This window comes from Globicephala melas, chromosome 16, assembly GCF_963455315.2.
Source record: "Globicephala melas chromosome 16, mGloMel1.2, whole genome shotgun sequence".
NCBI classification, from domain to species: Eukaryota; Metazoa; Chordata; class Mammalia; order Artiodactyla; family Delphinidae; genus Globicephala; species Globicephala melas.
This window is the reverse complement of record NC_083329.1, coordinates 71,828,039-71,850,623: the sequence shown is the minus strand read 5'-3', so window position 1 is coordinate 71,850,623 and position 22,585 is coordinate 71,828,039. Positions and strand designations below refer to the sequence as shown.

Genomic DNA, 22,585 nt, shown 5'->3' with positions numbered 1-22,585 from the left:
TAAAAAGCAACTAACATGACTGTTAGGAATAGAATCCCAGAGGACCTGGCAAGGAATTCCACTCCCTCAAGGGTAAATCTCCAAGGCACACTGGCAGGCAGTGAGGTAAGGGCCCTGAGCTGAAGACAATTAGTGCTCAGTAAACAAACGGAAGCATTTTGCTTTCTGCCCAGTTTCAGTCCCGCCTTCCAAGCAGCTTGTGTGATCAGTTCTTAAGGAAAAAAATAAAAGTTCAAATTCCCATAGTAATTCAGTTTGCAAAGTGGATTCTATGTGATTTGTGGAGGAACAGCGCGTTTTGTTTTGTTTTGTGTCAGGGCTTCTGAATGGCAATTTCAGAAAAATGTGCTGAGTCATGAATCCCTAAGGATGCAAGATTTTGACAAGAACATGCATGGGGGAGGGCAAGAGCTGTGACAGAAGGCTCATTCTCCTTCTTCTAAATGAGACTCTTCAGGGCAAACACGTACCCCACACCTGGGCCCAGGAACACTGGATACTGAGAAGCCACACACTCACTAAAGAATAATGACCACAACAAAAATAATAATAGCTAATATTTACTGAACATGTGCCAGGTATACATATGGGTTATCTTATTCAATTCCCACAATAGCCCTATGATATGTATGACAAATGAGAAGACAGGATTTGAGAGGCTAAATAATTTGCTGACAATCACCCAGCCACAGGAACTGGGCTGGGATTTGAACCCAGGAATCAACCCTAATAAGTACGTACACTGTCTCTCCAAGTATTATCCATGTATTATTCACAGATCTCAGATCATTTTAACTGATTGTAGTTAAACTTACTCAGAGGCATCTTACTCACTGGCATTCTTCAGACACAATCAACTATAGAACAAAAGGTCCCAAGATTGTTAATATTAATGAAGGAGAAATTATATGGCACTGCTCATGTAAGTTGTGTATTTATGTGTTTAATATAACACTCCTTCCAAGTCAAAGAAAAAGGGAGACATTCTTTTATTTAAAACAGAGCTCTTGGGCTTCCCTGGTGGTGCAGTGGTTGGGAGTCCGCCTGCCGATGCAGGGGACACGGGTTCGTGCCCCGGTCCAGGAGGATCCCACGTGCCGTGGAGCAGCTGGGCCCGTGAGCCATGACCGCTGAGCCTGCGCGTCCGGAGCCTGTGCTCCACAGCAGGAGAGGCCACAGCGGTGGGAGGCCCGCGTACCACAAAAAAAAAAAAAAAAAAAGTAAAAAATAAACAACAAAAAAAACAGAGCTCTTCATTTCCTGTAACGTCCTGAGTTGCGATAATCCTACAGTGATTACTAGAAGCTGAGGCTGTCTGAGGTCATGGGCCTTTCTGGCTAGTACAAGACAACTGCCATCCTGCTCGGTCATGACCTCCCAGAGCAGGAACTCCTGATTCTTGGGACTGTTTCTCATGGGGACTTTAAAAGTTGGTGGCTGAACCTTCTCCCCTGAAGACACGGTCACCCTAGAGAAAATTAGATCACCAACCGGCTTCTAGGAGGCCCATCAGAGAGAGAGAGAGAGAGAGAGAGAAGGAGAGAGAGAAGGAGACAAAGCAGAAAGCAGAAGTGAGATGTTAGAGTCAGTGAAGACTTTCTTATTTCATATATTTCCCCAAATCAGCCCCAGGCACTTGGAATGTCAAGAAATATCTTGAGTCACAAAAGAAAGATCGTATTCTAATCAATAAAATTTAATTATTAAATGGGTTTTTTTAAATGCTTAGGAAATAGGCAAGTTAAGAATAATTATTTACATAAACATGACTCTTCTATTCCCTAAAGGACTGGCTTTATAGCAACCCTCCCAGCTAGGCCCCATTTTCTAGCCACGTTAGAAATCAAAGGGTTTGCTAGAAACCTTTCTCATTTTGCTTTTGGAAATTACTTGTGTATGTTGTTTATGTCGTGGCAATTATGTTTCATACCATACAAAGAGGGTCATAAACCCCATCTCACAGGGCTATTATGAGGGATGAATAATATAATGTGATTGGAACAGACCAAGAATTCCATTAATGAGTAGCAAGATCAATACTAATAATTCCAAAGGGGCGTCTGTCTCCCTTTCCTCAAAAGGATTCTGTAGGACTGATATTTTAGCTCTTTGGAAGGCAATGGTCAAAATGGTTTAGCAAATTGACTTTTGAATATGCTAATATCTATATCACCAGATTCTGGATCTGAAGTGAAATCAGAGAATTCATATTCTTACATTCAAGTAAAGTATGACTGTAATTCGGGGGGCTAAGAAGAAAAAAGGCAACCACATTGAGGCAAAACAAACAAAAAGTATTTTATTGTAACTTAAAATTCATTCCCTAGACAATGGATAATGCACACACTGGAAGACATTAGTAGACATGGTAAAGACGCACTTGGACAAGTATCAACATTGATGAATGTGGGGATGGCATAAAAGTTAAGAAAAGCGCTTCCCTGGTGGCACAGTGGTTGAGAGTCCGCCTGCCGATGCAGGGGACACGGGTTCGTGCCCCGGTCCGGGAAGATCCCGCATGCCACAGAGCGGCTGCGCCCGTGAGCCATGGCCGCTGAGCCTGCGCGTCCGGAGCCTGTGCTCCGCAACGGGAGAGGCCACAACAGGGAGAGGCCCGCGTACCGCAAAAAAAAAAAAGTTACGAAAAGGTTATTGGATTTCCCGAACATGATATTGGCAAAAAGAAACTTTTATCACAAAAACATTTCCTTTAATTTTTTTTTGAATGCTATTTATTTTACTTACTAACCTTGACAGTGACTACAGAGTGAGGCATAGAAAAGTTTCCAGAAGTCTGAATATGGAGCAGAAGTCCAAGTGCTTTGGGGCCCCATTATTGGGTTATTGAATAGGATTCACTCAGTTATGAAATTCCCCGCACTCCAGGTTTACTGCCTGGAAAAACACTATTTACCGACCTCACTGAGGTGTTGTGGGGATTCATGCTTATAAAGTGCTTCACGTGCCTTTGAAGAAAGGCACCATAGAAGTATAAAATAACCTTACATATTTCAAAAGAAATGAAAAGACAATTTTGGCACAGTGGGAAGAGTGACTCCTATTTAAAGAACCAAACTTGTCCATTTATTAAAAACCCCTCACCTCAATGGGTTTTTGGTTTGTTTCTTTATTTAAGAGAAAAAAAAATGTTTCTCTGCTGTCAATCTTAAAACAGTCATTCTCAACTCAGGTTGTGCTCTCAGAATCACTTAAAGAGTTCATTAAAAATACAGATGCTTAGCCCACAACCTAGAACTACATAATCAAAGTCTCTACTAGTGGTACTCAGGCAACTACATTTTAAAAAGGATCTATAGAAGATTCTGATGCATAGCAAAGTTTTTAAAACATTTCCTTAGAAAAATGTCAACATATTAAATGTTGATTTTCTTCCTAGAACATTTTGCTTAAGAGTGAATAAAGTTGGAGGAGGGTATCAATTTCTTATTGCCTTTTTCCCTTCCCACGTACTGAATAGCACACAGGCTCGGAGCACAACGTGTGCACATCCACACACACATCCAGACACACACAAATTTTTAGTTCTGCCCTTGAATTAAAATTGGATAGTGATAAAATCTGATAGTAGCAAATAAATGCTTCACTGACAAGACATGCCAGGACTTGCAACTCATCCCCACTGTGCCCAAAGCAAATGGATGTTTCCCATTTGCCAGAACGGAATGGTTTAAATATGCATTTCCAATTTGGAAACAGGTAAAATCAGCACTTCTTGGGAAACATCAGCTGAGCGGATGCTGACAAACAAAAGTGAGCGAGGTTCCAGCGGCCAACCATGAAGAAAGGCTACAGTAACTCTACTCCTCTGTTTGGAGATTGCCTGCAACTCAGCAAACACCTTAGGAATTGAAAGGATGTATCCTCAGTGGGCACCAAACATGTGGGTGGTTCATCAAGGTAAACAGAGTACAATGAGTCCCCTACACACAAATGAGTTCCATTCTGAGAGTGCATTCGCAGTCCAATTTGTTTGTAAGTTCAACAAAGTTAGCCTACACACCCAACTAACACAATCGGCTCTCTAGTACTGTACTGTAATGGGTTTATAATACTTTTTCACACAAACAATACATAAAAAACAAACACAAAAAATAAAGAAAACACTTTTAATCTTACAGTACATTACCTTGAAAAGTACAGTAGTACCAGCTACATCATCACTGCTTTTACGCTTGCTTCTGGACATCCTGGGCTTGAAATAAAGATACTGTACCACTGTACCCTATACAGTACTGTACAGTCAGGTACACAAAAGCACAACCACTTGTAGAGGATGCACGCACATGACAATCTACGCCAGACACGTGAACTAACTTACGTGATTAGACATGCGAACGCACTTCCTATCTTTGAAAGTTCGCAACTTGAAGGTTCATAGGTAGGGGACTTACTGTAATGAAAACTGGTGACGGTAGTTTAAAATATCATTTTTAAAAAATGATCAATTTTGTGCCACCGCAATTCTTAACGCTGTTTTAGGAACCCCTTTCATTTCCTGACTGGCTTGAAGTCTTCTATTTACTAGCGCGGCTAGCAGAGAGGAGAGAGTGATTTAGTCCCTGGCAGGCTACACACATATCTCGTCACGCTGCTTGCACCAGTTCCGAAATAGCTAGAGTCTCCTCTGGCTGCCTTGCAATGGAACTAATGGAGTCTGCAGAGAAATCATATTTCTTTACACAGAGAAAGCCTTCTGAGGCTGGCCAAAATGATCACAATGTCCAGAACTCATCAATAATAGTAAAACAGAATAGTCCCACTTCTTGGAAAAAGGAAAAAAGAGGAAAAAAAAAAATACAGGAGATAGAGGCTACATACACAGTACATAGAGAATAGGATATGTAAAAAAAAAAAAAATTCATTCAGATCACGCACGGTGCAATTTTGCTATGAGAAAACAGTCCTCAGTGCCTTCCAATATTCCTCTAAACATTAGGGGAATTAGAGGCAACTTTGTACAAAAAGGTTGTTGGAGTTGGCTTGGGGAGTTGCTTGTTGCACGTATCCCAGGAAGGCAAGGCTGCCAGCAGCAGAATAAAACCTCCCAGCAGGACGCAGAAGCCACTAAAATAAAATGCAATGTCATAGGTGTGGGTCCAGTCATAAAACCAACCTGAAAAGGGAGGAAGAAAAAAGTGAGTTTGATAGACATAGTATGAATAGGAATACTCTAAGTTCATCAATTTATATACAGTTCGTGGGACTGACATATACACACTACTATATATAGAATAGAGAACTAATAAAGACCTACTGAATAGCACAGGGAACTCTACTCAGTGCTCTGTAATGATCTATATATGGGACTAGAATCTAAAAAAGAGTGGATATATGTGTATGTATAAGTGACTTACTTTGCTGTACAGCAGAAACTAACACAACATTGTAAACCAACTATACTCCAATAAAAAAATTAATTAAAAAAATTTATATACAGTGCAGATTAGGATATATATTACCCAATCTACTCCCAAAGTGGCCTAATGGGAGTTAGAGGAGGAGAATTTCTCAAATAGTTGGGCAAGAATAAGCAGGCATCTTGGGTTTCTCCCAGATGAAGAATAAACACAGATTCCTGAGCAAGCGTACTGGCTTTTCCAACTACATCAAAGTGATTTTGAATAAATCGCGATCAGGAGACCTTCCACGCAGATTTATGTTGTATAAGTCTGTGCTATTCTTACACTATGAATTTCCGTACCCAGAGATGTTACAAAGAAGAACAGTACAGCGGATTGACTTTAAGATAAATATCTTACCAACAATTGGTGGTCCAAGGCTATTTCCAAGTCCAGCAAAGAACATTAATGTCCCGTAGGCATGGGCTAATTTTTCAATTCCCACAGTCTTCGTGGTCACATAAGGAAAGATGGACCAATTACCAGTAAGAAACCCTAGGATCCCAGAAAGTAGTGCCAACGTGACATAGCTTTTGGCAAATGGAATTGCACACAAGGCCAGGCTCATAATTATTAAGGTAGCTACGTAAAGATATAAGGTATTAATCCACTTGAAGTCAGCCAGTATCCCTAAAATGAGTTTACCAACTGCTGTCATAATGCCAATAATGGAAATAAGTGGCATAGGAAACTCTTCTTCTTTCACATTTGAACTCCTTGCTACATCTTCCATAAGTAATGACGGTGGAAACCCTCCGATGTCAAAAAGAAAGATGGCAATGAAGAGTGCTGAAAATACTTTGTTTTTAAAAAGAGCCACAGTTTCTTCACAGTAGTTTTTATATAACTGCCATTTCCTCTTGGCAAGTTGTTTGCAAACGTATGTCCGTTCTGCAACTTTCCTTTTGTACGTTTCAGTCTCTTTTGTGTGTGCCATTGTTGTTGGGTTTTTATGAAGTAGACTCTCTGGTTTCCAGTCACCACTGGCTAAAGTGCTCTTACATGTTTCCTCACCACGGTAGGTCTTTTCAAGAATGTTTATGTTTTCTTCCAGGTTCTTTTCTTTTTCATTGTAAATCGAGTATCTACCCGGTACCTTTTCCAGAGCTATTTTTTCAGGCAAAGTGCAATCAGAGGACTGAAGGGGTCTCATCAGACTGCCACAGGCTAATATATTTAAAGCTAAAGCACCTACAATCAGCAGGCATCCATCCAGTCCATAGAACTCAATCAGCAGTCTCTGCAGAGCAGCGTATATAAAAAGTCCAATGCTTGAACCTAAAAAGGAAATGGTAACTGTTTAATCTCTTATCATTTGGGGCTCTCAGGACAAGCATTGTTAGTATTACAATTTGATTTCTTTTTTTACACTGGCATTCATGTGTGTGCCTTCATATTAAAATCACAGCAAGAATGCTGAAGATAGTAACAACAATAGTGACCATTTATTTTAAGAATTCGCATTTGTATGTCAGACACTGCGTTAAACACATTACATCGCACCATCTTGTTTCATCCTTACAATAACCCTATTGGGTAGGTCCTATTATTATTCCCAGTCTACACTTGAAGTGACCTAGGGCTAGAAAGTTTGAGAAATTTGCCACACATCAGAGAGAGAGCTGTAAATGCCGTAAGAAGGATTCACACCCAGTCTGACACCAGGAGCCCAACGTCCTTAACAAATACCTATGCAACTCCTTTTTGGGTACTTAAAAAAGTACCAAAAAAGTACTTTTCTGGCTCCATGTTATGTATGCATTCCTTTTGGAAAAGAAAAGTTCTCACGTTTTATTTTTTGAGATGAAGGATATATTTTAGTTTTAGGATATTTATAGTGGTTTGATAGCTCAAATCCATTGCTAATCACCAGAATGGATGCTTGATATTAATAAACTATGAGAAGAGTAAAGTGAACTCTGATAGGGTATTAAAATTACAAAATATGCCTGGTTTGCACATTTGGGCAACACTGTAAATACTCCATTTTTTAAGCATAGATCACACTAACCACACTGGAATGGAAAGTTACATTAGCCCAATTAATTTGCAGTGTTCTTATATGGCTCTGATTTCAAGTTTTTGATTGTTTTAACATTTAAATACCATTGAGAAATGTCACGTGGAAACACAGGAAAGAAATAAGTAGATCTGTAATAAAAAAAAATAGTCTAAATAGGTTGATCATACTTTTTAAACGGTCTATACCAAATTATATCAAAACCCCAATAGGATGCCAAGTTTACGGTAAAAACCCATCAAAAATTCTTACAAATAACCAAATGGCTTTGTCTTAGAGTTATAACTTTTTTTTTTTTTTGGTACTACAGTTGTCCCTTCCTAATATATTTAAAGTTAACTCCTTCATCCCCAAAGAAAAAAGACGTCGCTTGCAAACGTTAATTAATAGCTCACATTAATGTAATGACAGCTAAAATAGTATCTTTTTGTGGCTACCAAGAAAGTGTCTCTTTGCTGACTACTGAGAAGTTATAAAAGTAGATGAATTGAATTCTGCCTTATCTTTTTAAAAGTGGCACATACTTCAAAAGTTGAAAGCATTTCAGAAAACGAACAAAGAACTGAAAAGAGGACCTTTCATATAATTCCATACTGCATTAGCATCCATTCATTATTAATTCATATTTTTCTCCAACACCATTTCTTTGTAGAAGTTCTAACAAAGTGCCATATAATTAGACACTTAAAAATATTCTTGGTATTTGGAAAGTTCTGTATTTTGACCTTAAGTTGAGAAAATAGATAATTCCCCTTTGCTCACCAACTAACTTTATCTGTCAACATCATGAAATATAAGGGAAACATATAAAATCAATTCAATAGGTTTTATCAAACACCTATGATATGCTAAGTGTACGACAGGGCAGCGAAATAAAATTCCACTTTGGACACTAGTTTCTTTAGCCCACAGCCCATGAGAATGTAGTTATGGCTTAGAACGATGCAGGAGGGAATTCCCTGTGGGCCAGGGGTTAGGACTCCACACTCTCACTGAAGAGGGCCCAGGTTCGATCCCTGGTGGGGGAACTAAGATCCCACAAGCCACGATGCTTGGCCAAAAAGAAGAGAAAAAAAAAAGATGCAGGATTCTTTCAGGGCAGTGAAGAGTAATTAGAGCTCTCTTGTGGAACTGTGTAAACTGTAAAACCATAATTTTTAATCTTCGAAAATAAAATCCCAATTTAAAAATCAACACGATAAAGGAAAAAGTGAAATAAAACACTAATTATGCTTCCATGCATGCCTAAAGTATACATTATCACAAAGAGGGAGAATATGAATTGATGTTCAGGGAACCTGAAACAATAAGAGATACACTCATGCTTTGATTAAGACCAGGGGTCAACAGACTTTTTCTATAAAGGGCTAGAGAGTAAATAATTAAGGCATAGTGAGCCATACAACCTCTGTCACAAATGCTCAACTCAGCCCTTGAAGCGTGAAAGCAGCCAGAGAAGAATCATGAAGGAACGAATATGGTTGTGTTTCAATAAAGCTTTATTTATGGACACTGAAACTTTAATTTTACCTAATTTCATGTGCCATGAAATATTCTTCTTTCGATTTTTTTTCAACGAAACAAAAATGTAAAAACCATTTTTAGCTCACGAGCTGTCCAAAAACAGGTAATAGACCAGTTTTGGTCCACGGGCATCAGTTTATCAATCCCTGTTCACCAGGGATTAAGATCGTTTCCCCAAAACCTCCATTTCATGCCCATGTTTCTTTCTTTCAACTGGATCACAATATTTCAACTAGGTCTCATTATTTCTTTTTTTTTTTTAGATTTTTTTCTTGACATGGACCATTTTTAAAGTCTTTATTGAATTTGTTACAATACTGCTTCTGCTTTATGCTTTGTTTTTTTTGCCCCGAGGCCTGTGGGAACTTAGCTCCCCAACCAGGGATCGAACTCGCACCCCCTGCACTGGAAGGCGAAGTCTTAACCCCTGGACCGCCAGGGAAGTCCCAGGTCACATTATTTCAACTATATTTTGCTTTTGGGTTTTTTTTTCAATTAAAGAAAAACTCTACTGTGAGTTCTGTTTTTCTTGTCACCACTTTCACTGAAGGTGGATACTACAGTGTGAAGGTTTGTGTCTCTCCAAAATTTGTAAATTGAAATCTTAACCCCCAGTGTGATGGAATTAGGAGGTTTCTCCTTTGAGAGGTGATTAGGTCATAGGGTAGAACCCTCCTGAATGGGATTAGTGCCATTATAAAAGAGAACCTGAGAGAGCTTCCTCTTCCCTTCTGCCACATGAGGACAAAGGGAGAAGGTGGCAGTCTGTAACCCAGAAGAGGGCTCTCAGCAGAATCTAACCACGCTGACCTCGACACCCTGATCTCAGACTTCCAGCCTCCAGAACTATGAGAAATAAATTTCTATTGTGTACAAGCCACTCAATCTATGCAACTTTACAGCAGTCTGAATAGACAAAGACAGTGGATTCATGCTGCTCCTTAACTTTGCCTCATCTAACTTCCTATGTGCTACAACTAAAAACTCCGATTCCGCCAAATCTAGATTGTCCACAGTCAATCCATTTTGGTTCAGTGTGCCACAGCCCAGTCTCTCATGCTCTCGTCTTTAGACTGAGTGAAAGCAAGAGCAGCTCTCTCAGCATACAATTTCCAACATCTTCATCACAAATAAATTCGGACGTTAAAGGAAACCTAGGTCATAATTATAATGACTAACACTTTTAGAGCCCCTGCCATGTGCCTTACACATATGTTCCTTCAATATTCCCAATGACGCAATGTGATGGTGTATGGTCAGGCCACCCAAGATGGCTGTTCTCTTGCTCTCTGTACATCCCCTGCCTGACCAGTGCCTGCGTTACCTACACCTACTCGCATGACTGACCTTCCTATATACTGGTCCCAGGCCCCACCTAGGGATTGCTCTTATCCAAGGGGTGGGGAGGTGTGTGCCTCTCTGCTAGTTTCCTGGTAACCAATGAGCCAACCTGATGTCAATTCCCCTATAACTGGCAATCTCCCCTCCCCACCCCGGGAGCGAAAACCCGCATCCATGTCTTGCCCACCCTCTACCACACACCTGGGGCATCACTCCAGGATCTTGCTTTGGATTTGTAAGCTCCCCCCTTCCATTAAACCACTGATGTCTCTGTCGCTGACTCCAAGCTCTTTCTTCTGTCTTGAAGCTGGGCAAGCACAGGCCTTACAGGGTGCAGCCCAACAGATGGGTGCTATTATTATCCCCATTTTACAGTTCAGAAAACTGAGGCGTAACAGTTAATTTCACAGAACAGGTAACTTGTCCATCACCAGACAGCTACTGAGTGACACAGAATTCAAAACCAAGCAGACTGGCTCCAGGGTCTTGGGCTTGTCACTACGTTATAGTGCCTCTACAAAAAATACAGTATAGGTAAGGCCTATTATCCGTTAAGCTGCCAGCCCTGCTCTCACACTCCCTCCCACACTTGTGGGAGATGCTGTCAGGTTCTTTTTTTTTTTTTTAATTATTATTTTTTTTACATCTTTATTGGAGTATAATTGCTTTACAATAGTGTGTTAGTTTCTGCTTTATAACAAAGTGAATGAGTTATACATATGCATATGTTCCCATATCTCTTCCCTCTTGCATCTCCACCCTCCCACCCTCCCTATCCCACCCCTCCACGTGGTCACAAAGCACCGAGCTGATCTCCCTGTGCTATGCGGCTGTCAGGTTCTTTAAACTGCCTTCCAACTGCTCTGGCTTCTCCATCTTTTGTTTTTTCTCTTTCTTCTCCCAGTTCTGCCTTAGCCATGCCCTCAGACTCCGGTCCTGTTTCCTCCTAGGGCATGATTCACATTTCTTTCCTGGCAATGCTTCCTTAAACCACCTTGGGGAAATATCCAGCTCGATTTATTTTGATGTGGAAGCACTCTGTTGCCACTGCATTGGCCTCAGGAACGAAACATTAGTTTGGATCCCGCTGCCAGATACACTACTGAAGTACTTCAGCTTATCTGAACGTCTGACCTCCCAGGAATATCTACCCATGAACAAGTAGCAATGTAAACTTAAACACAAGTTTTAGTAAGCTTGGCAGCCTTATCTCCTAAGCAAACTCCTAAAGCATTGGCCACAGAAATTTGGATAAGTTCTCTAAATAGCCTAGAAAAAAATCCATCTGAAAAGTAAAACACCACTTTACAATATCAGAGCGAGTCCAGAAGGCTTTTACACTTACACACACACACACACACACACACACACACACACAGCCGCTCCCCGCCCCACCCCGTCATTAAAAGAATAACCAGTGTAAACAGTCTGTTGTTTGGATATGCAAATAGAGCAACGAGATGTATTCACAAACCAGTACTTTGGAAAAACCCTAAGTTCCACAATAAATGGAGCTGGAGAGGTATCACAGCATTGTTCTTCCCGACAATGGCCTGAAGGGACCCATTTTCCTTCCATTTCTCCTCTCTTTCCCAGGGATCAGGTGCTTTACTTAAGTGCTCTCTGCTTCTTTTAGGAAGGCTCTCACCAGCATGTGACTCTCAATTTACTGGACCCATAAGTTTTCTTTTCCTATATTATACTGGACATCTAATGCCCCAGCTTTTTCATACATGTATCTTTAGGGTTTTTTGAAAGCTACACCCATATTTACAGGGGAAAATAAAATTTCCTTCTAGGACTAGAGTAAAATAAATTGTGCTACGTGAATGGCAGCGGGGGCATGGTTGGTTAAACGTATCTGTGCTTTGTAACTTCTAACTTTGATTAGAAGGCTGAAGAGTAGCAATGCTGTACTTATATTGAAAACGTACCTGTTGAAATCAGGCCAAGTGCAAGGCCTCGGCGGCTGTCGAAATACTGGCATGTAATGGTCACTGTTGCAGTGTATAATAAACCACATCCGAGACCTAAACACAAGAAGACATTGCACAAATGAAGCCAGACGGTATTACTTCAATGCAAGAAAAAAAAGAGGTGTAATTAAATAACTCTAATAGGACATTCTGTTACTAACTGGCTAAAACTCTTCAAAGTATGGGTTCCTAGATCCCTCTGATGTTAGTTGTGCAGTTCCAGTGAACACATTGGGCAGCCTTGGTTTTCACTCCACACCCACCCTAAGGTCAGGGCCAAGTCAAAAAAATAATCCAATTTCTAAAGCATGAATGAATAATGTAAATTTAAATTAAGACATTATGGAGAGATAGAGAAAATGGTTAAATCACACACCAAATAGCAAAATTTAATCAAACTTGCCCATTAAAATATCTCTGTCTCTCTTCCACACCTTTACCCTTGGTTCAGTGTTCTTCCTCCTCTAGGTCCTCTAAACAATTTTATAAAATCCCCTTCACATGCCAAGGTATTTTGCTGGACTTCATAGCCTGGTACACCCCAGTCTGCAAAACAAAGGCCCTCTGGCGCTCTCAGATCATCCCATCATCGCAAAATGTATATTTATAAGGTTTTATCTTTTAGAGATGCAAACTACCTCATTTAGGAGTAAAACATCATGTCTTTAGTTTACAATATCTTTGAAAAAAAAAAAGAGGAAGAAAATGCAATAAAATATTAGCAACGGTTACATTTAAGTGGTGACCATATGGTTGCTTGCTATACTATTCTCCACTTTTCTGTAAATTTGAAATTCTTTTACAGTTAGAAAGAAAAACCCTTACTACTCACTATCCCTTTCTTGAGACCACAGGGCAATATTTAAGGCTGTTTGTTGGCTTAATCTTGTATCTAATAACCCCAGTTTTGTTTTTCATAAAAATTTCCTCTGGCTTCTAACTCATAACATTTGCCTTTCTTCTGCAACATCGTCTGTTCTTGGGGAATCACCCTGTAAACAACACAAAAGCCGTAGTCTAAAAACTAATTTTAACTATGACTCATTAGGTGAGTTATTAAGGTCATTTTCATTACTTTCAAATTGCGACCTGGACTATGATTAGAAAGAATACATGGGTTTAACAAATACAACGCATAAACATTTTAGGAAATTAGCATTTAACTCAGGACCCAGATGATCATCTGTGATTGCATTAAAAAGTATTCTTGGTCCAAAAAAACCCCAGTATTCTTGGCTTCCCTGGTGGCGCAGTGGTTGAGAGTCCGCCTGCCGATGCAGGGGACGCGGGTTCGTGCCCTGGTCCGGGAGGATCCCACATGCTGCGGAGCGGCTGGGCCCGTGAGCCATGGCCGCTAAGCCTGCGCATCCGGAGCCTGTGCTCCGCGACAGGAGAGGCCCGCGTACCGCAAAAAAAAAAAAAAAAAAAAAAAGTATTCTTAAAGAAATGAGATAGATGAAAATAATTATACTTCAAATAAACCTTTTAAAATATAGCACACTTTTGTATGATTTAAGGGAAGAGATACTATCTCATTAAAACATGAGTTGGATTGATTTATACATTTATCATTATTACATAGAATATACTTCGATGAAATAAGACCTGTTCCTGAACAATCAATTTTGTGAAGCCAAAAAATGTCACCCTTAACTAAAACTATATTTCAGAAAGCCTTTGGAGAGGGAATGAATTTACTTTTGTGTGATTTGGTTGTCAGGGCTCTGTCAAATGGTAGGCATTAGGGACAAGAAAAAAAAAAAAGGCATTTCTGATTAATAAATGCCAATGCTAGAAAAGTTAAAACAGTAACTTTTAAACATTTTACCTTAGACTAAAAAGAAAGAAAATTTAAAAAACTATTTCAAGGCCATGGGTTTCAGATAAGATCATCTCATTTTTTTTTAAGTAGCAGAAATTTGAAATGCTTTTTCTCTAAACTTTTCAAAAAGCAGAAGGTGACATGATGCTTTCCCACATCTGTATTAGGATGACCTTAAACCACCAGTTATTAAAAAAGATGGTCCTCAAGGTCTTTCAATGGAGTCCATGAAGTCAAAACTATTTTCACGATACTGACACGTTTCCTGCTTTTTTCACTGTGTTCCCATTTATGCTATTGGTGCAAAAGACATGGTGAGAAAAACTTCAAGAGCCTTAGTACAAATCAAGATATTGGTATCCAACTTCATACCTTATATGTTTCATCACCACTCACTCACTCACAGTAAAAGCAAACAAATTTTTTAAAAATGCTTCATCTGAATTACAATTGTTGCCGAGAAAAAGCACGTATGCAATTGTTTTAGTAGCCAGCTAAAGTAGCCACTTTTTCTATGTAACCCTGTATGTATTTGAAAGAATGTCTGACAGACACAAACTATGGTTACTCAGACTTGAGTATTTGGCAGACATTTTCTTGAAAACAAACAAGGAAAATAACTGACAATAACTGTTACCAATGATAAAATTTGAGCTTTCCAGCAAAAATTAGAATTTTTAGAAACTTTTATCCAACACCATGATTTGACAGATTCCCAACACATAAAGATTTTCTGATAAGCCTATTGGCGATACTAACAAAAGTGATTTTTTAGCTGTTGTTTAATAAAATGTGTCAACATTTTAAAGTTCTTGTATAACTCAGAGGACCAATATTTTTCACATAACCAATTCATGATGTTACAAAATCAGACTTGAATGCTGACCTATTCAAAGTACAGAATAAACAAATTGATTTAATATTACAGAGCACGGAAAGTATATTCATGTGGTTTCAGGTTCCATATTGCAATTAACCCTTGGAAAATTATCATACATCAAGTTTTGGGATAGTATCAAAGAAGAGTTTCTACAGTTACCTGAAAAGACTATTGAAAACCCCTCCCTTTTCCTTTGTGTGAGACCAGATTTCCTTCACAAACTTCAACCAAAAAAGCACATTGCAATAGACTGAGTACAGAGAAGACATGAGAATCCAGATGTCTTCCATGAAGCCAGGCACTAAGGAGATTTGCCAAAATGTAAAACAAGGCCATCCTTCTCACTAAACTTTTTCTTTTGGAAAATAGAATTGTTTTTCATAATAAGTATGTTATTTATGCTAACATGTACTGAGTTTGTTATTATTATCTTTAAATGAATTACTAAACAAATATTTTTTAATTTCTCACCTTTTAATACAGTAAATTTTAACAGAATAAATATAAATAAGTAATTCCACATAATTAAAAGTTCCTTGGGGTCCTAAATAAAAAGAGTGTAAAAGGTTCCAGGAATATGAAGTTTGGAAACCACGGCCTTAAAGCCTTCTTTGGTCTCCAATCATTTTAAATAATTAATTAATTAATTTGGCCACACCACACGGCTTGTGGGATCTTAGTGCCCTGACCAGGGATTGAACCTGGGCCATGGCCATGAAAGCACTGAGTCCTAACCCCTGGACTGCCAGGGACTTCCCTGGTCTCCAATCTTTTTTTTTTTTTTCTAAATTTATTTTATTTATTTATTTTTGGCTGCGTTGGGTCTTTGTTGCTGCGCGCGAGCTTTTCTCTAGCTGCGGCGAGCGGGGGCTACTCCTTGTTGTGGTGCACAGGCTTCTCATTGCGGTGGCTTCTCTTGTTGCGGAGCACGGGCTCTAGGCGCGCAGTCTTCAGTAGTTGTGGCTCGCGCGCTCAGTAGCTGTGGTGCAGGGGCTTAGTTGCTCCATGGCATGTGGGATCTTCCTGACCAGGGCTCGAACCTGTGTCCCCTGCATATGCAGGCGGATTCTTAACCACTGCGCCACCAGGGAAGCCCCTCCAATCATTTTTGATCAGACTCCTATCAGTGAAAAAATTTTGAGAATCGATCTCCAGTATAAGCATAATCATTTTTAAAATGAAATACCTAAACTAACGATTCAAAGCATAATCATTAGCAAAATATAATTGTTTTCCTTTACTTACATAGGTGAAACTAAACATATTTACCTGTTCTAGCATTTCCTTTCCATACCTTATGTTTCATTCCACATACTCTGGGTGAGACCACAACCTCAGAGGCCTCTTTTCCCTGATCTCCTCCCATCAAACCATACATCCCGCTCTTTATCACTCCCACTGCCTCAATCATCAACCTCCCACCGTGTGAACTACCACTGCCTCAGTTTACCTCCTCCAGATCTTTTCTGTTCTGAACAACGGCCTCCTAATCGCCATCTCAGCCTCCAGTACTTTTCCCACCAATCTACTGTCTAACCCACTGTTATACAGTTCTCATCACATTACTCTCCTGCAATAACGTCCAAATAAACCCTCCATCATCAGGTCTCTGTTGCAAACCAAGCTTTGACATATTTGCAAGTCCCCTCGTGACGTGTGCATTCCTTAAACAAATATCTCTGAAAAGACCCCTATTATCCACTCAAATGCCTCTGAGCATTTGAGCTCCTGGAACGTCCTTCTCCTACCACCCTCACTCCTTTTCCAACCCATGCCCACCTGATCACATCCCACCGGCCCTTCAAGACTCAGCTCAAGCACCAATTCCTGCATGAAGTCTTCTTCTGCAGCCCCTCTCCCACAGATACATACTATACCCACACTGAATGCTGCTTTCATTTTATAATTGCACTTATCTTACTGTGTTACAAGTTACATATGTACAAGTCTCCTCCCCCAACTAGACAATGAGCTACCTGAGGGCAGGCTGTGTCTTATTCATCTGAGTATCCTGGTTCCAGGTCTGAGCCTGGCACAGAGTGTTAAAGTTATTTTACTACTTTTTTCCCATAAACCTCATTTGAATTCCCCAATGTTAAGTCACATTGGCTAATTTCAACCATTTCTATCTATTCTTACTCTGGCTGCCACTCTCTCTTGCATTTCTCTCTTCCTCTCTGTGTCTCATTTCCTCTATTCATATAACAAACACACACACACGGTATGTATGTATGCTTGTGAATATATATTTTAAAAAATATATCTTTACATCTGCTTTACAATTAAATGATGCTGATTTTTTTCACTTAGACCAGAAAATAAATCTTAGCTGTAAAAATATTTCAGATTTTTTTACTTTCACAATAATTCATGTAACAGGATGGCATCATTAGAATACAGAATTAGAATTATATGGTTTGAAAAAAAAAGATACAACTAATTTACAACTTGTATGTATTACAGGATGATGGTTTGGGCAAATCACACTTAACAGCCTCATTTCCTCATTTTTCTTAATCTCTATCTGTAACTAAAGAACACCCAGATCTATTAAACTGATAAGAGAGATATAAGAAGAAAATATAACTGAAGTAAAACACTCTAATATGATAAAATGCATGTAATTCAGAAATATAAAGCAAGCATCTCTAAGGAAACAGCATATGAATAAAATCACACAAAACGGACAAGCAGTAAACATTGGAAATTGTGTACATATTTTGAAAATTGTCTATGAATTGTTTTTAAATATTCTTTCATTATATACATATTTTTGTGTATATAACTAAACAGACATCTATCAAGCCCCTACTTTTATATATGAACATTTCCCCCTGCAGTATTATCTCTATGAAAAGGCAATATTTTACTAATAGTGCATTCTAATATGGCAATCTTAAAAAGTGATGAGGGTAAACTTACAGAATCCAGACTCTATGTGTAAAATAGGGGTTAGGTGTAGCACCTAGGACTTTCTTGCTTTGGCCACTGGAAGTCTCATATCCTGGAAAACCCCTTCATCCTGGGCAAACCAGAACAGCTGGTCACTGGGTGTGCCTCTTGGGCCTGCCTCTTGGTCATCTGGGAGAATTTCCCTTTTCTATGGTCTGAAACAAGTATTTGATCACCTCTTAGAATAGCTGAGCCAGTAGGATTTATCATCTTGGCCAAAGGTTAAGGTAGGCAATAGCCTATGATATTCCAGAAGTATCTACTTCTAGAAATAAAATTGTGAGAATGGAAATTTGGATGCTGAAAAAGATAAGTTTAGAGCATCCAAATGCAATTACTGTTTATGTTTCTAGCCTAAAACATCTGCATGGAAAAAGTTTAAAAGTTTAAGCAGGGACTTCGCTGGTGGCGCAGTGGTTAAGAATCCGCCTGCCAGTGCAGGGGACACGGGTCCAATCCCTGGTCCGGGAAGATCCCACATGCCGTGGAGCAACTAAGTCCATGCTCCACAGCAAGAGAAACCACCACAATGAGAAGCCCACGCACTACAACGAAGAGTAGCCCGCACACCGCAATGAAGAGTAGCCCCAGCTCGCCACAACTAGAGAAAGCCCGTGTGCAGCAACGAAGACCCAACGCAGCCAAAAATAAATAAAATTAATTAAAAAAGAAAAAGTTTAAGCAACTGGCTAGCTTTTTGATTGACATGGCTTTACAAAAGCATATAGCTTTGACACTGGCTTGATTAAAGCACAAACTTTATATGCTCAGCATGAGTACCTTGAACCTGACACTGGATGGTCAAGAGCACAGGCTTGGGATCAGGCAGGCATGGATTCAAGTCCCAACTCTATCACTTATTGGCTGTGTGACTTTCAGTTTCCTTATCTTTAAAACAATCTCATAAGATAGTTGTAAAGATTAAGAGACAGAAAAAATGTGAAAGATTTCAGTATCTGTGCTTGGAATATAACGAAGTACCAAAAATAGTCCTTATGCTGAAATATTTTTTCACTTTTCCACCTGAGTATTATGGTATTATATAGCTCTAGCCTCAGACTAATTAGAAAATCATAGTTCCTTTTTATAACTGAACACCCATGAGAGACAAAAGGCGATCTTTAACGGCACAACAAAAAACAAGGGCTTATAAAACTAACTGCTAAAGCGAATATCAGAAAACAACCTTTATCTAATTTGCCATCACTAGAGAAGGAGAATCAGTTTGTCTATGAAAGTGGGTTATGCCCTCCTCAAGCTCAATGGATATGCAGATACTAACAAGAAAATGAAGGAAGAGAAAATTGAATTTTTCCAAAATCAAGAAGAGATTATTAAGAAAACAGTAATCAGGCAGCTAAGGAACAATATAATCTGAAGAAAAGAGAAAGCAAGAAATTGATTTTGAGTTGTGCTTTTCAGAAAAGCAATGGGAAATGATTGGGAAGAAGCTTGAGCAAATCATTAAGGGCATATTTCCTGCGGCCCCTCTTCCCATTCCTCCCAGTCTCCCACCACATTTTCTTTTTCCCGATTTTACTAAAGTTATTGAGAACACAGGAGCCTGAATTACCAGGTTTGGCAGTAGGACATACAGTCACTTGAAAACCAGCAAGCTGCCATTTTATTCTAGCTACAAAACCCAAACAAGATAACATCATATTTTCAAGACAGTATTTTTTAAAAAATGGTAAAACAGAATTATGCCAACTAATACACTTCACTATTCTTTTTGATGTTTTCTATTATAAACATACCATATAACTTTAATTTTCTTTCTCTGTATTATTTAATCTGTTATACAAATAGTTCTGATTCAATAGTGCTTCTTCAGTTACAAAAAGCTGCTGCTGTGCTCTTGAACTAAGAGATCAGAAAGGAACTTAAGGGGAAGGGAACAAACATTCATTAAACACCCGTGTGCCTCTCTACATACATTATCTCACGAATAGTCACAATATCTCTGTGAAGTCGCGTTAGTCTCATTTCACAAGAAATACAAACGGAAGCTCAGAGAGGCTGGATAATTTCCCAAGGTCACAAAACTGATAATGATGGTGATGCTGGTGAATATTTATTGCTTTAACTCATCCATCCACAAAACCCTAGAAGGTAGTTACTATTATTATGTTCACTTTAAAAAATGAGAAAACAGTATGCAAGTAACATGTCTACAGTCCACAGCTGGCAAGTGAGTAAGATAAGATTAACCCACACGGCCCAACCCCAGAGCTGGACTGTCAGTGCTTGCTCCTGCCTGTGCCAGATTATCTTAAGAGACCATCTAGTTCATTCCAGACAGAGGAGAATGCTTAGAATACTGCACAGAATGCATGCTCAATATATGTTATCATTAGACTGAATCTTTCTTGTTTTTTCTAAGGAATTCATAATACAGAAGGGAGGAGTTTAGACGGTGTAATAATTTCCTGTCACTTCCTTTTCAACTGGATACTCTACTTCCAATGGCGACAGAATGGAAGTGTCATTGTTCATTAAATTCCCATTTATTTACCCTACAAATATTCCACGAGCCCTATATGCTGAGCCTACTGACAAAATAAAACCACAAAGAAGTCAACCATGATAATAAGTGTTAATAATCTCCTAGCAAGAAGTAGCTCACAGGGGGCCCAATAATTACTACAGTGCGTGACTTTTTAAGTATTGACATTAAAACTTTAAACTTTTAAAAACTTCTTTAAAATTACTGGAACCTGTAAAATTATTATTGAAATTAAAATTAAATTGATTTTTTACTATGGAAATCCAACTCAACTCTTTCATTTACCTTATTTTTATTTTGCTCGACTTCACTTAGTCCTTACAAGAGCTATGTGAGGTAGGTTTCTGAGTCCGCCTTCACAGAAGAGGCAACAGTCATTCTTGGAGACCAAGGGGTTTGCTCAAGCTCACAGGACCTATGTCTCCTGACCCGAAGCCCAGGGCTCTCTCCATGAGCTGACAGCCTCCTCCTAGCCACAGGGATTCAGAACCTGTTGCCAAATCAGAGTCATATACAATCTTCAGACGTGAGCCTGTTTTCTGACCCAGATTCCATTAAGTGAAGGAAAGGCCAGGATTCCAGAAGGAAGGACGTTGCAAAAACCACTATGGCAAATATATAGACAATAATATCCTGAATCTTGCCCCAAAGAGAACTACGGTCACTTATTTAGGTATCATACGCAAGGGAGAGTGGGATGCCTTTTGAGCACTGTAGGACACAGGAAATGAACTGGCACTGTTAACTAGGGGCCTCAGGCACTTACATGGCCTACCCTTAGAGGGGGGTCACAGGAGGGCCAGGTAATATACGGGATCATGGCCCAGGTCTGGCTCACAGTGGGTCCACTGAGTCCATGGGCCCATCCTAGTCATTTCCCCAGTTCCTGATAATTAATTGGAGCACATGTACATAGTAGTTGGTATAACCTTCTATCTACATTGTTTCTGGCCAGTGAAGTAAAAGTTACCATAGTGGGGAAAGCCAAGTGGAAGCCCTGTACGCCCCCCACCGCCAGCAGCAGCTAGTAAAGTAAGTCAAGACCAGTATCAAATCCTATCTCATTAACAGAAGATCATGGGTTCATGGGGAGAAGGGACAGGGTTAGCTATTGAAAGGTTCCAACACCATAAGCCAAATCAAAATCAGTTTCACAAGCTGGTAAAGCTCTCTCCATTGCTATAGAAATTTTGAAATTTAGTTATGGGAGTTACCTAATTTTGTCTTTTTCTTTCTATATACCCTTAGATATGCTTCCAACACAATCAAATGTACATAAAATCTTAAACAATGTACATTAATTTTTTTTCTTTTTAAAAATTCATTTTTGGGCTTCTCTGGAGGCGCAGTGCTTGAGAGTCCGCCTGCCGATGCAGAGGACACGGGTTCGTGCCCCGGTCTGGGAAGATGCCACATGTCGCGGAACGGCTGGGCCCGTGAGCCATGGCCCCTGGGCCTGCATGTCCGGAGCCTGTGCTCCGCAACGGGAGAGGCCACAACAGTGAGAGGCCCATGTACCGCAAAAAAAAAAAAAAAAAAAAAAAAAAAATTCATTTTTATCTATGGGGAATACAAATACTATGGTATCACTCACTTTGGGTCAATTTTTAAGTCAGTGACAACTCTGGATATGTACTCACAAAGGCTATACCTTAACCTTGAAACCATGTGAAGGAGTAAAACCCCATGAAATTTCAAATGCTTCGTCCAAATTTTGGGGGAAATGCCCAAATCATGTCAAGGGCATAAGGATTCAACTTTCTATGTAAAAAGGGGTTTGACCTAAAAGGAATAATTCGATGCTCATACACAAGCACAGATATCTACGTTTTTATTTTCATGATTTTAGACAAGAATGCAAGATGACTATTCAATGAATACCTTCCAATTCTACACCAGAGATTAACATATTTGCATGTATAGGTTTAAACTGTATTAAGCACTACGGGGAATAAGTAATATAAAATACCAAACATATAACCTGTTCTCAAAGAACTAACAAGTGACCTGCTTATTTAGATTATGATCTGAGTAGAATTTGGGTATGTAGTTAAATTTAAAATAAACTACAACAGTTCTAAAAGCACTACAAATAATTACAAATATGTAAAAGAGGTCAGGATCTGGTGTCAGACTGAATGGAT

General features: G+C 39.3%; 1 protein-coding gene across 3 annotated transcripts in view; it reads right to left on the bottom strand.

Annotated features, from left to right (window-relative positions):
• Window positions 1-4,113: 4,113 nt before the first annotated feature.
• Window positions 4,114-22,585, bottom strand: part of SLC16A9 (solute carrier family 16 member 9) — a 64,095-nt gene continuing 45,623 nt past the window's right edge. For all 3 annotated transcript variants that reach the window (XM_030843950.2, XM_060286479.1, XM_060286478.1), the window contains 3 exons: window positions 12,240-12,335; window positions 5,781-6,698; window positions 4,114-5,134 (listed from right to left, as the gene is read on the bottom strand). In XM_030843950.2, coding sequence (XP_030699810.1) covers window positions 4,947-5,134; window positions 5,781-6,698; window positions 12,240-12,335 — 1,202 coding nt within the window. In that variant the 3' untranslated portion in view covers window positions 4,114-4,946. The remainder of the gene's footprint in view (window positions 5,135-5,780; window positions 6,699-12,239; window positions 12,336-22,585) is intronic.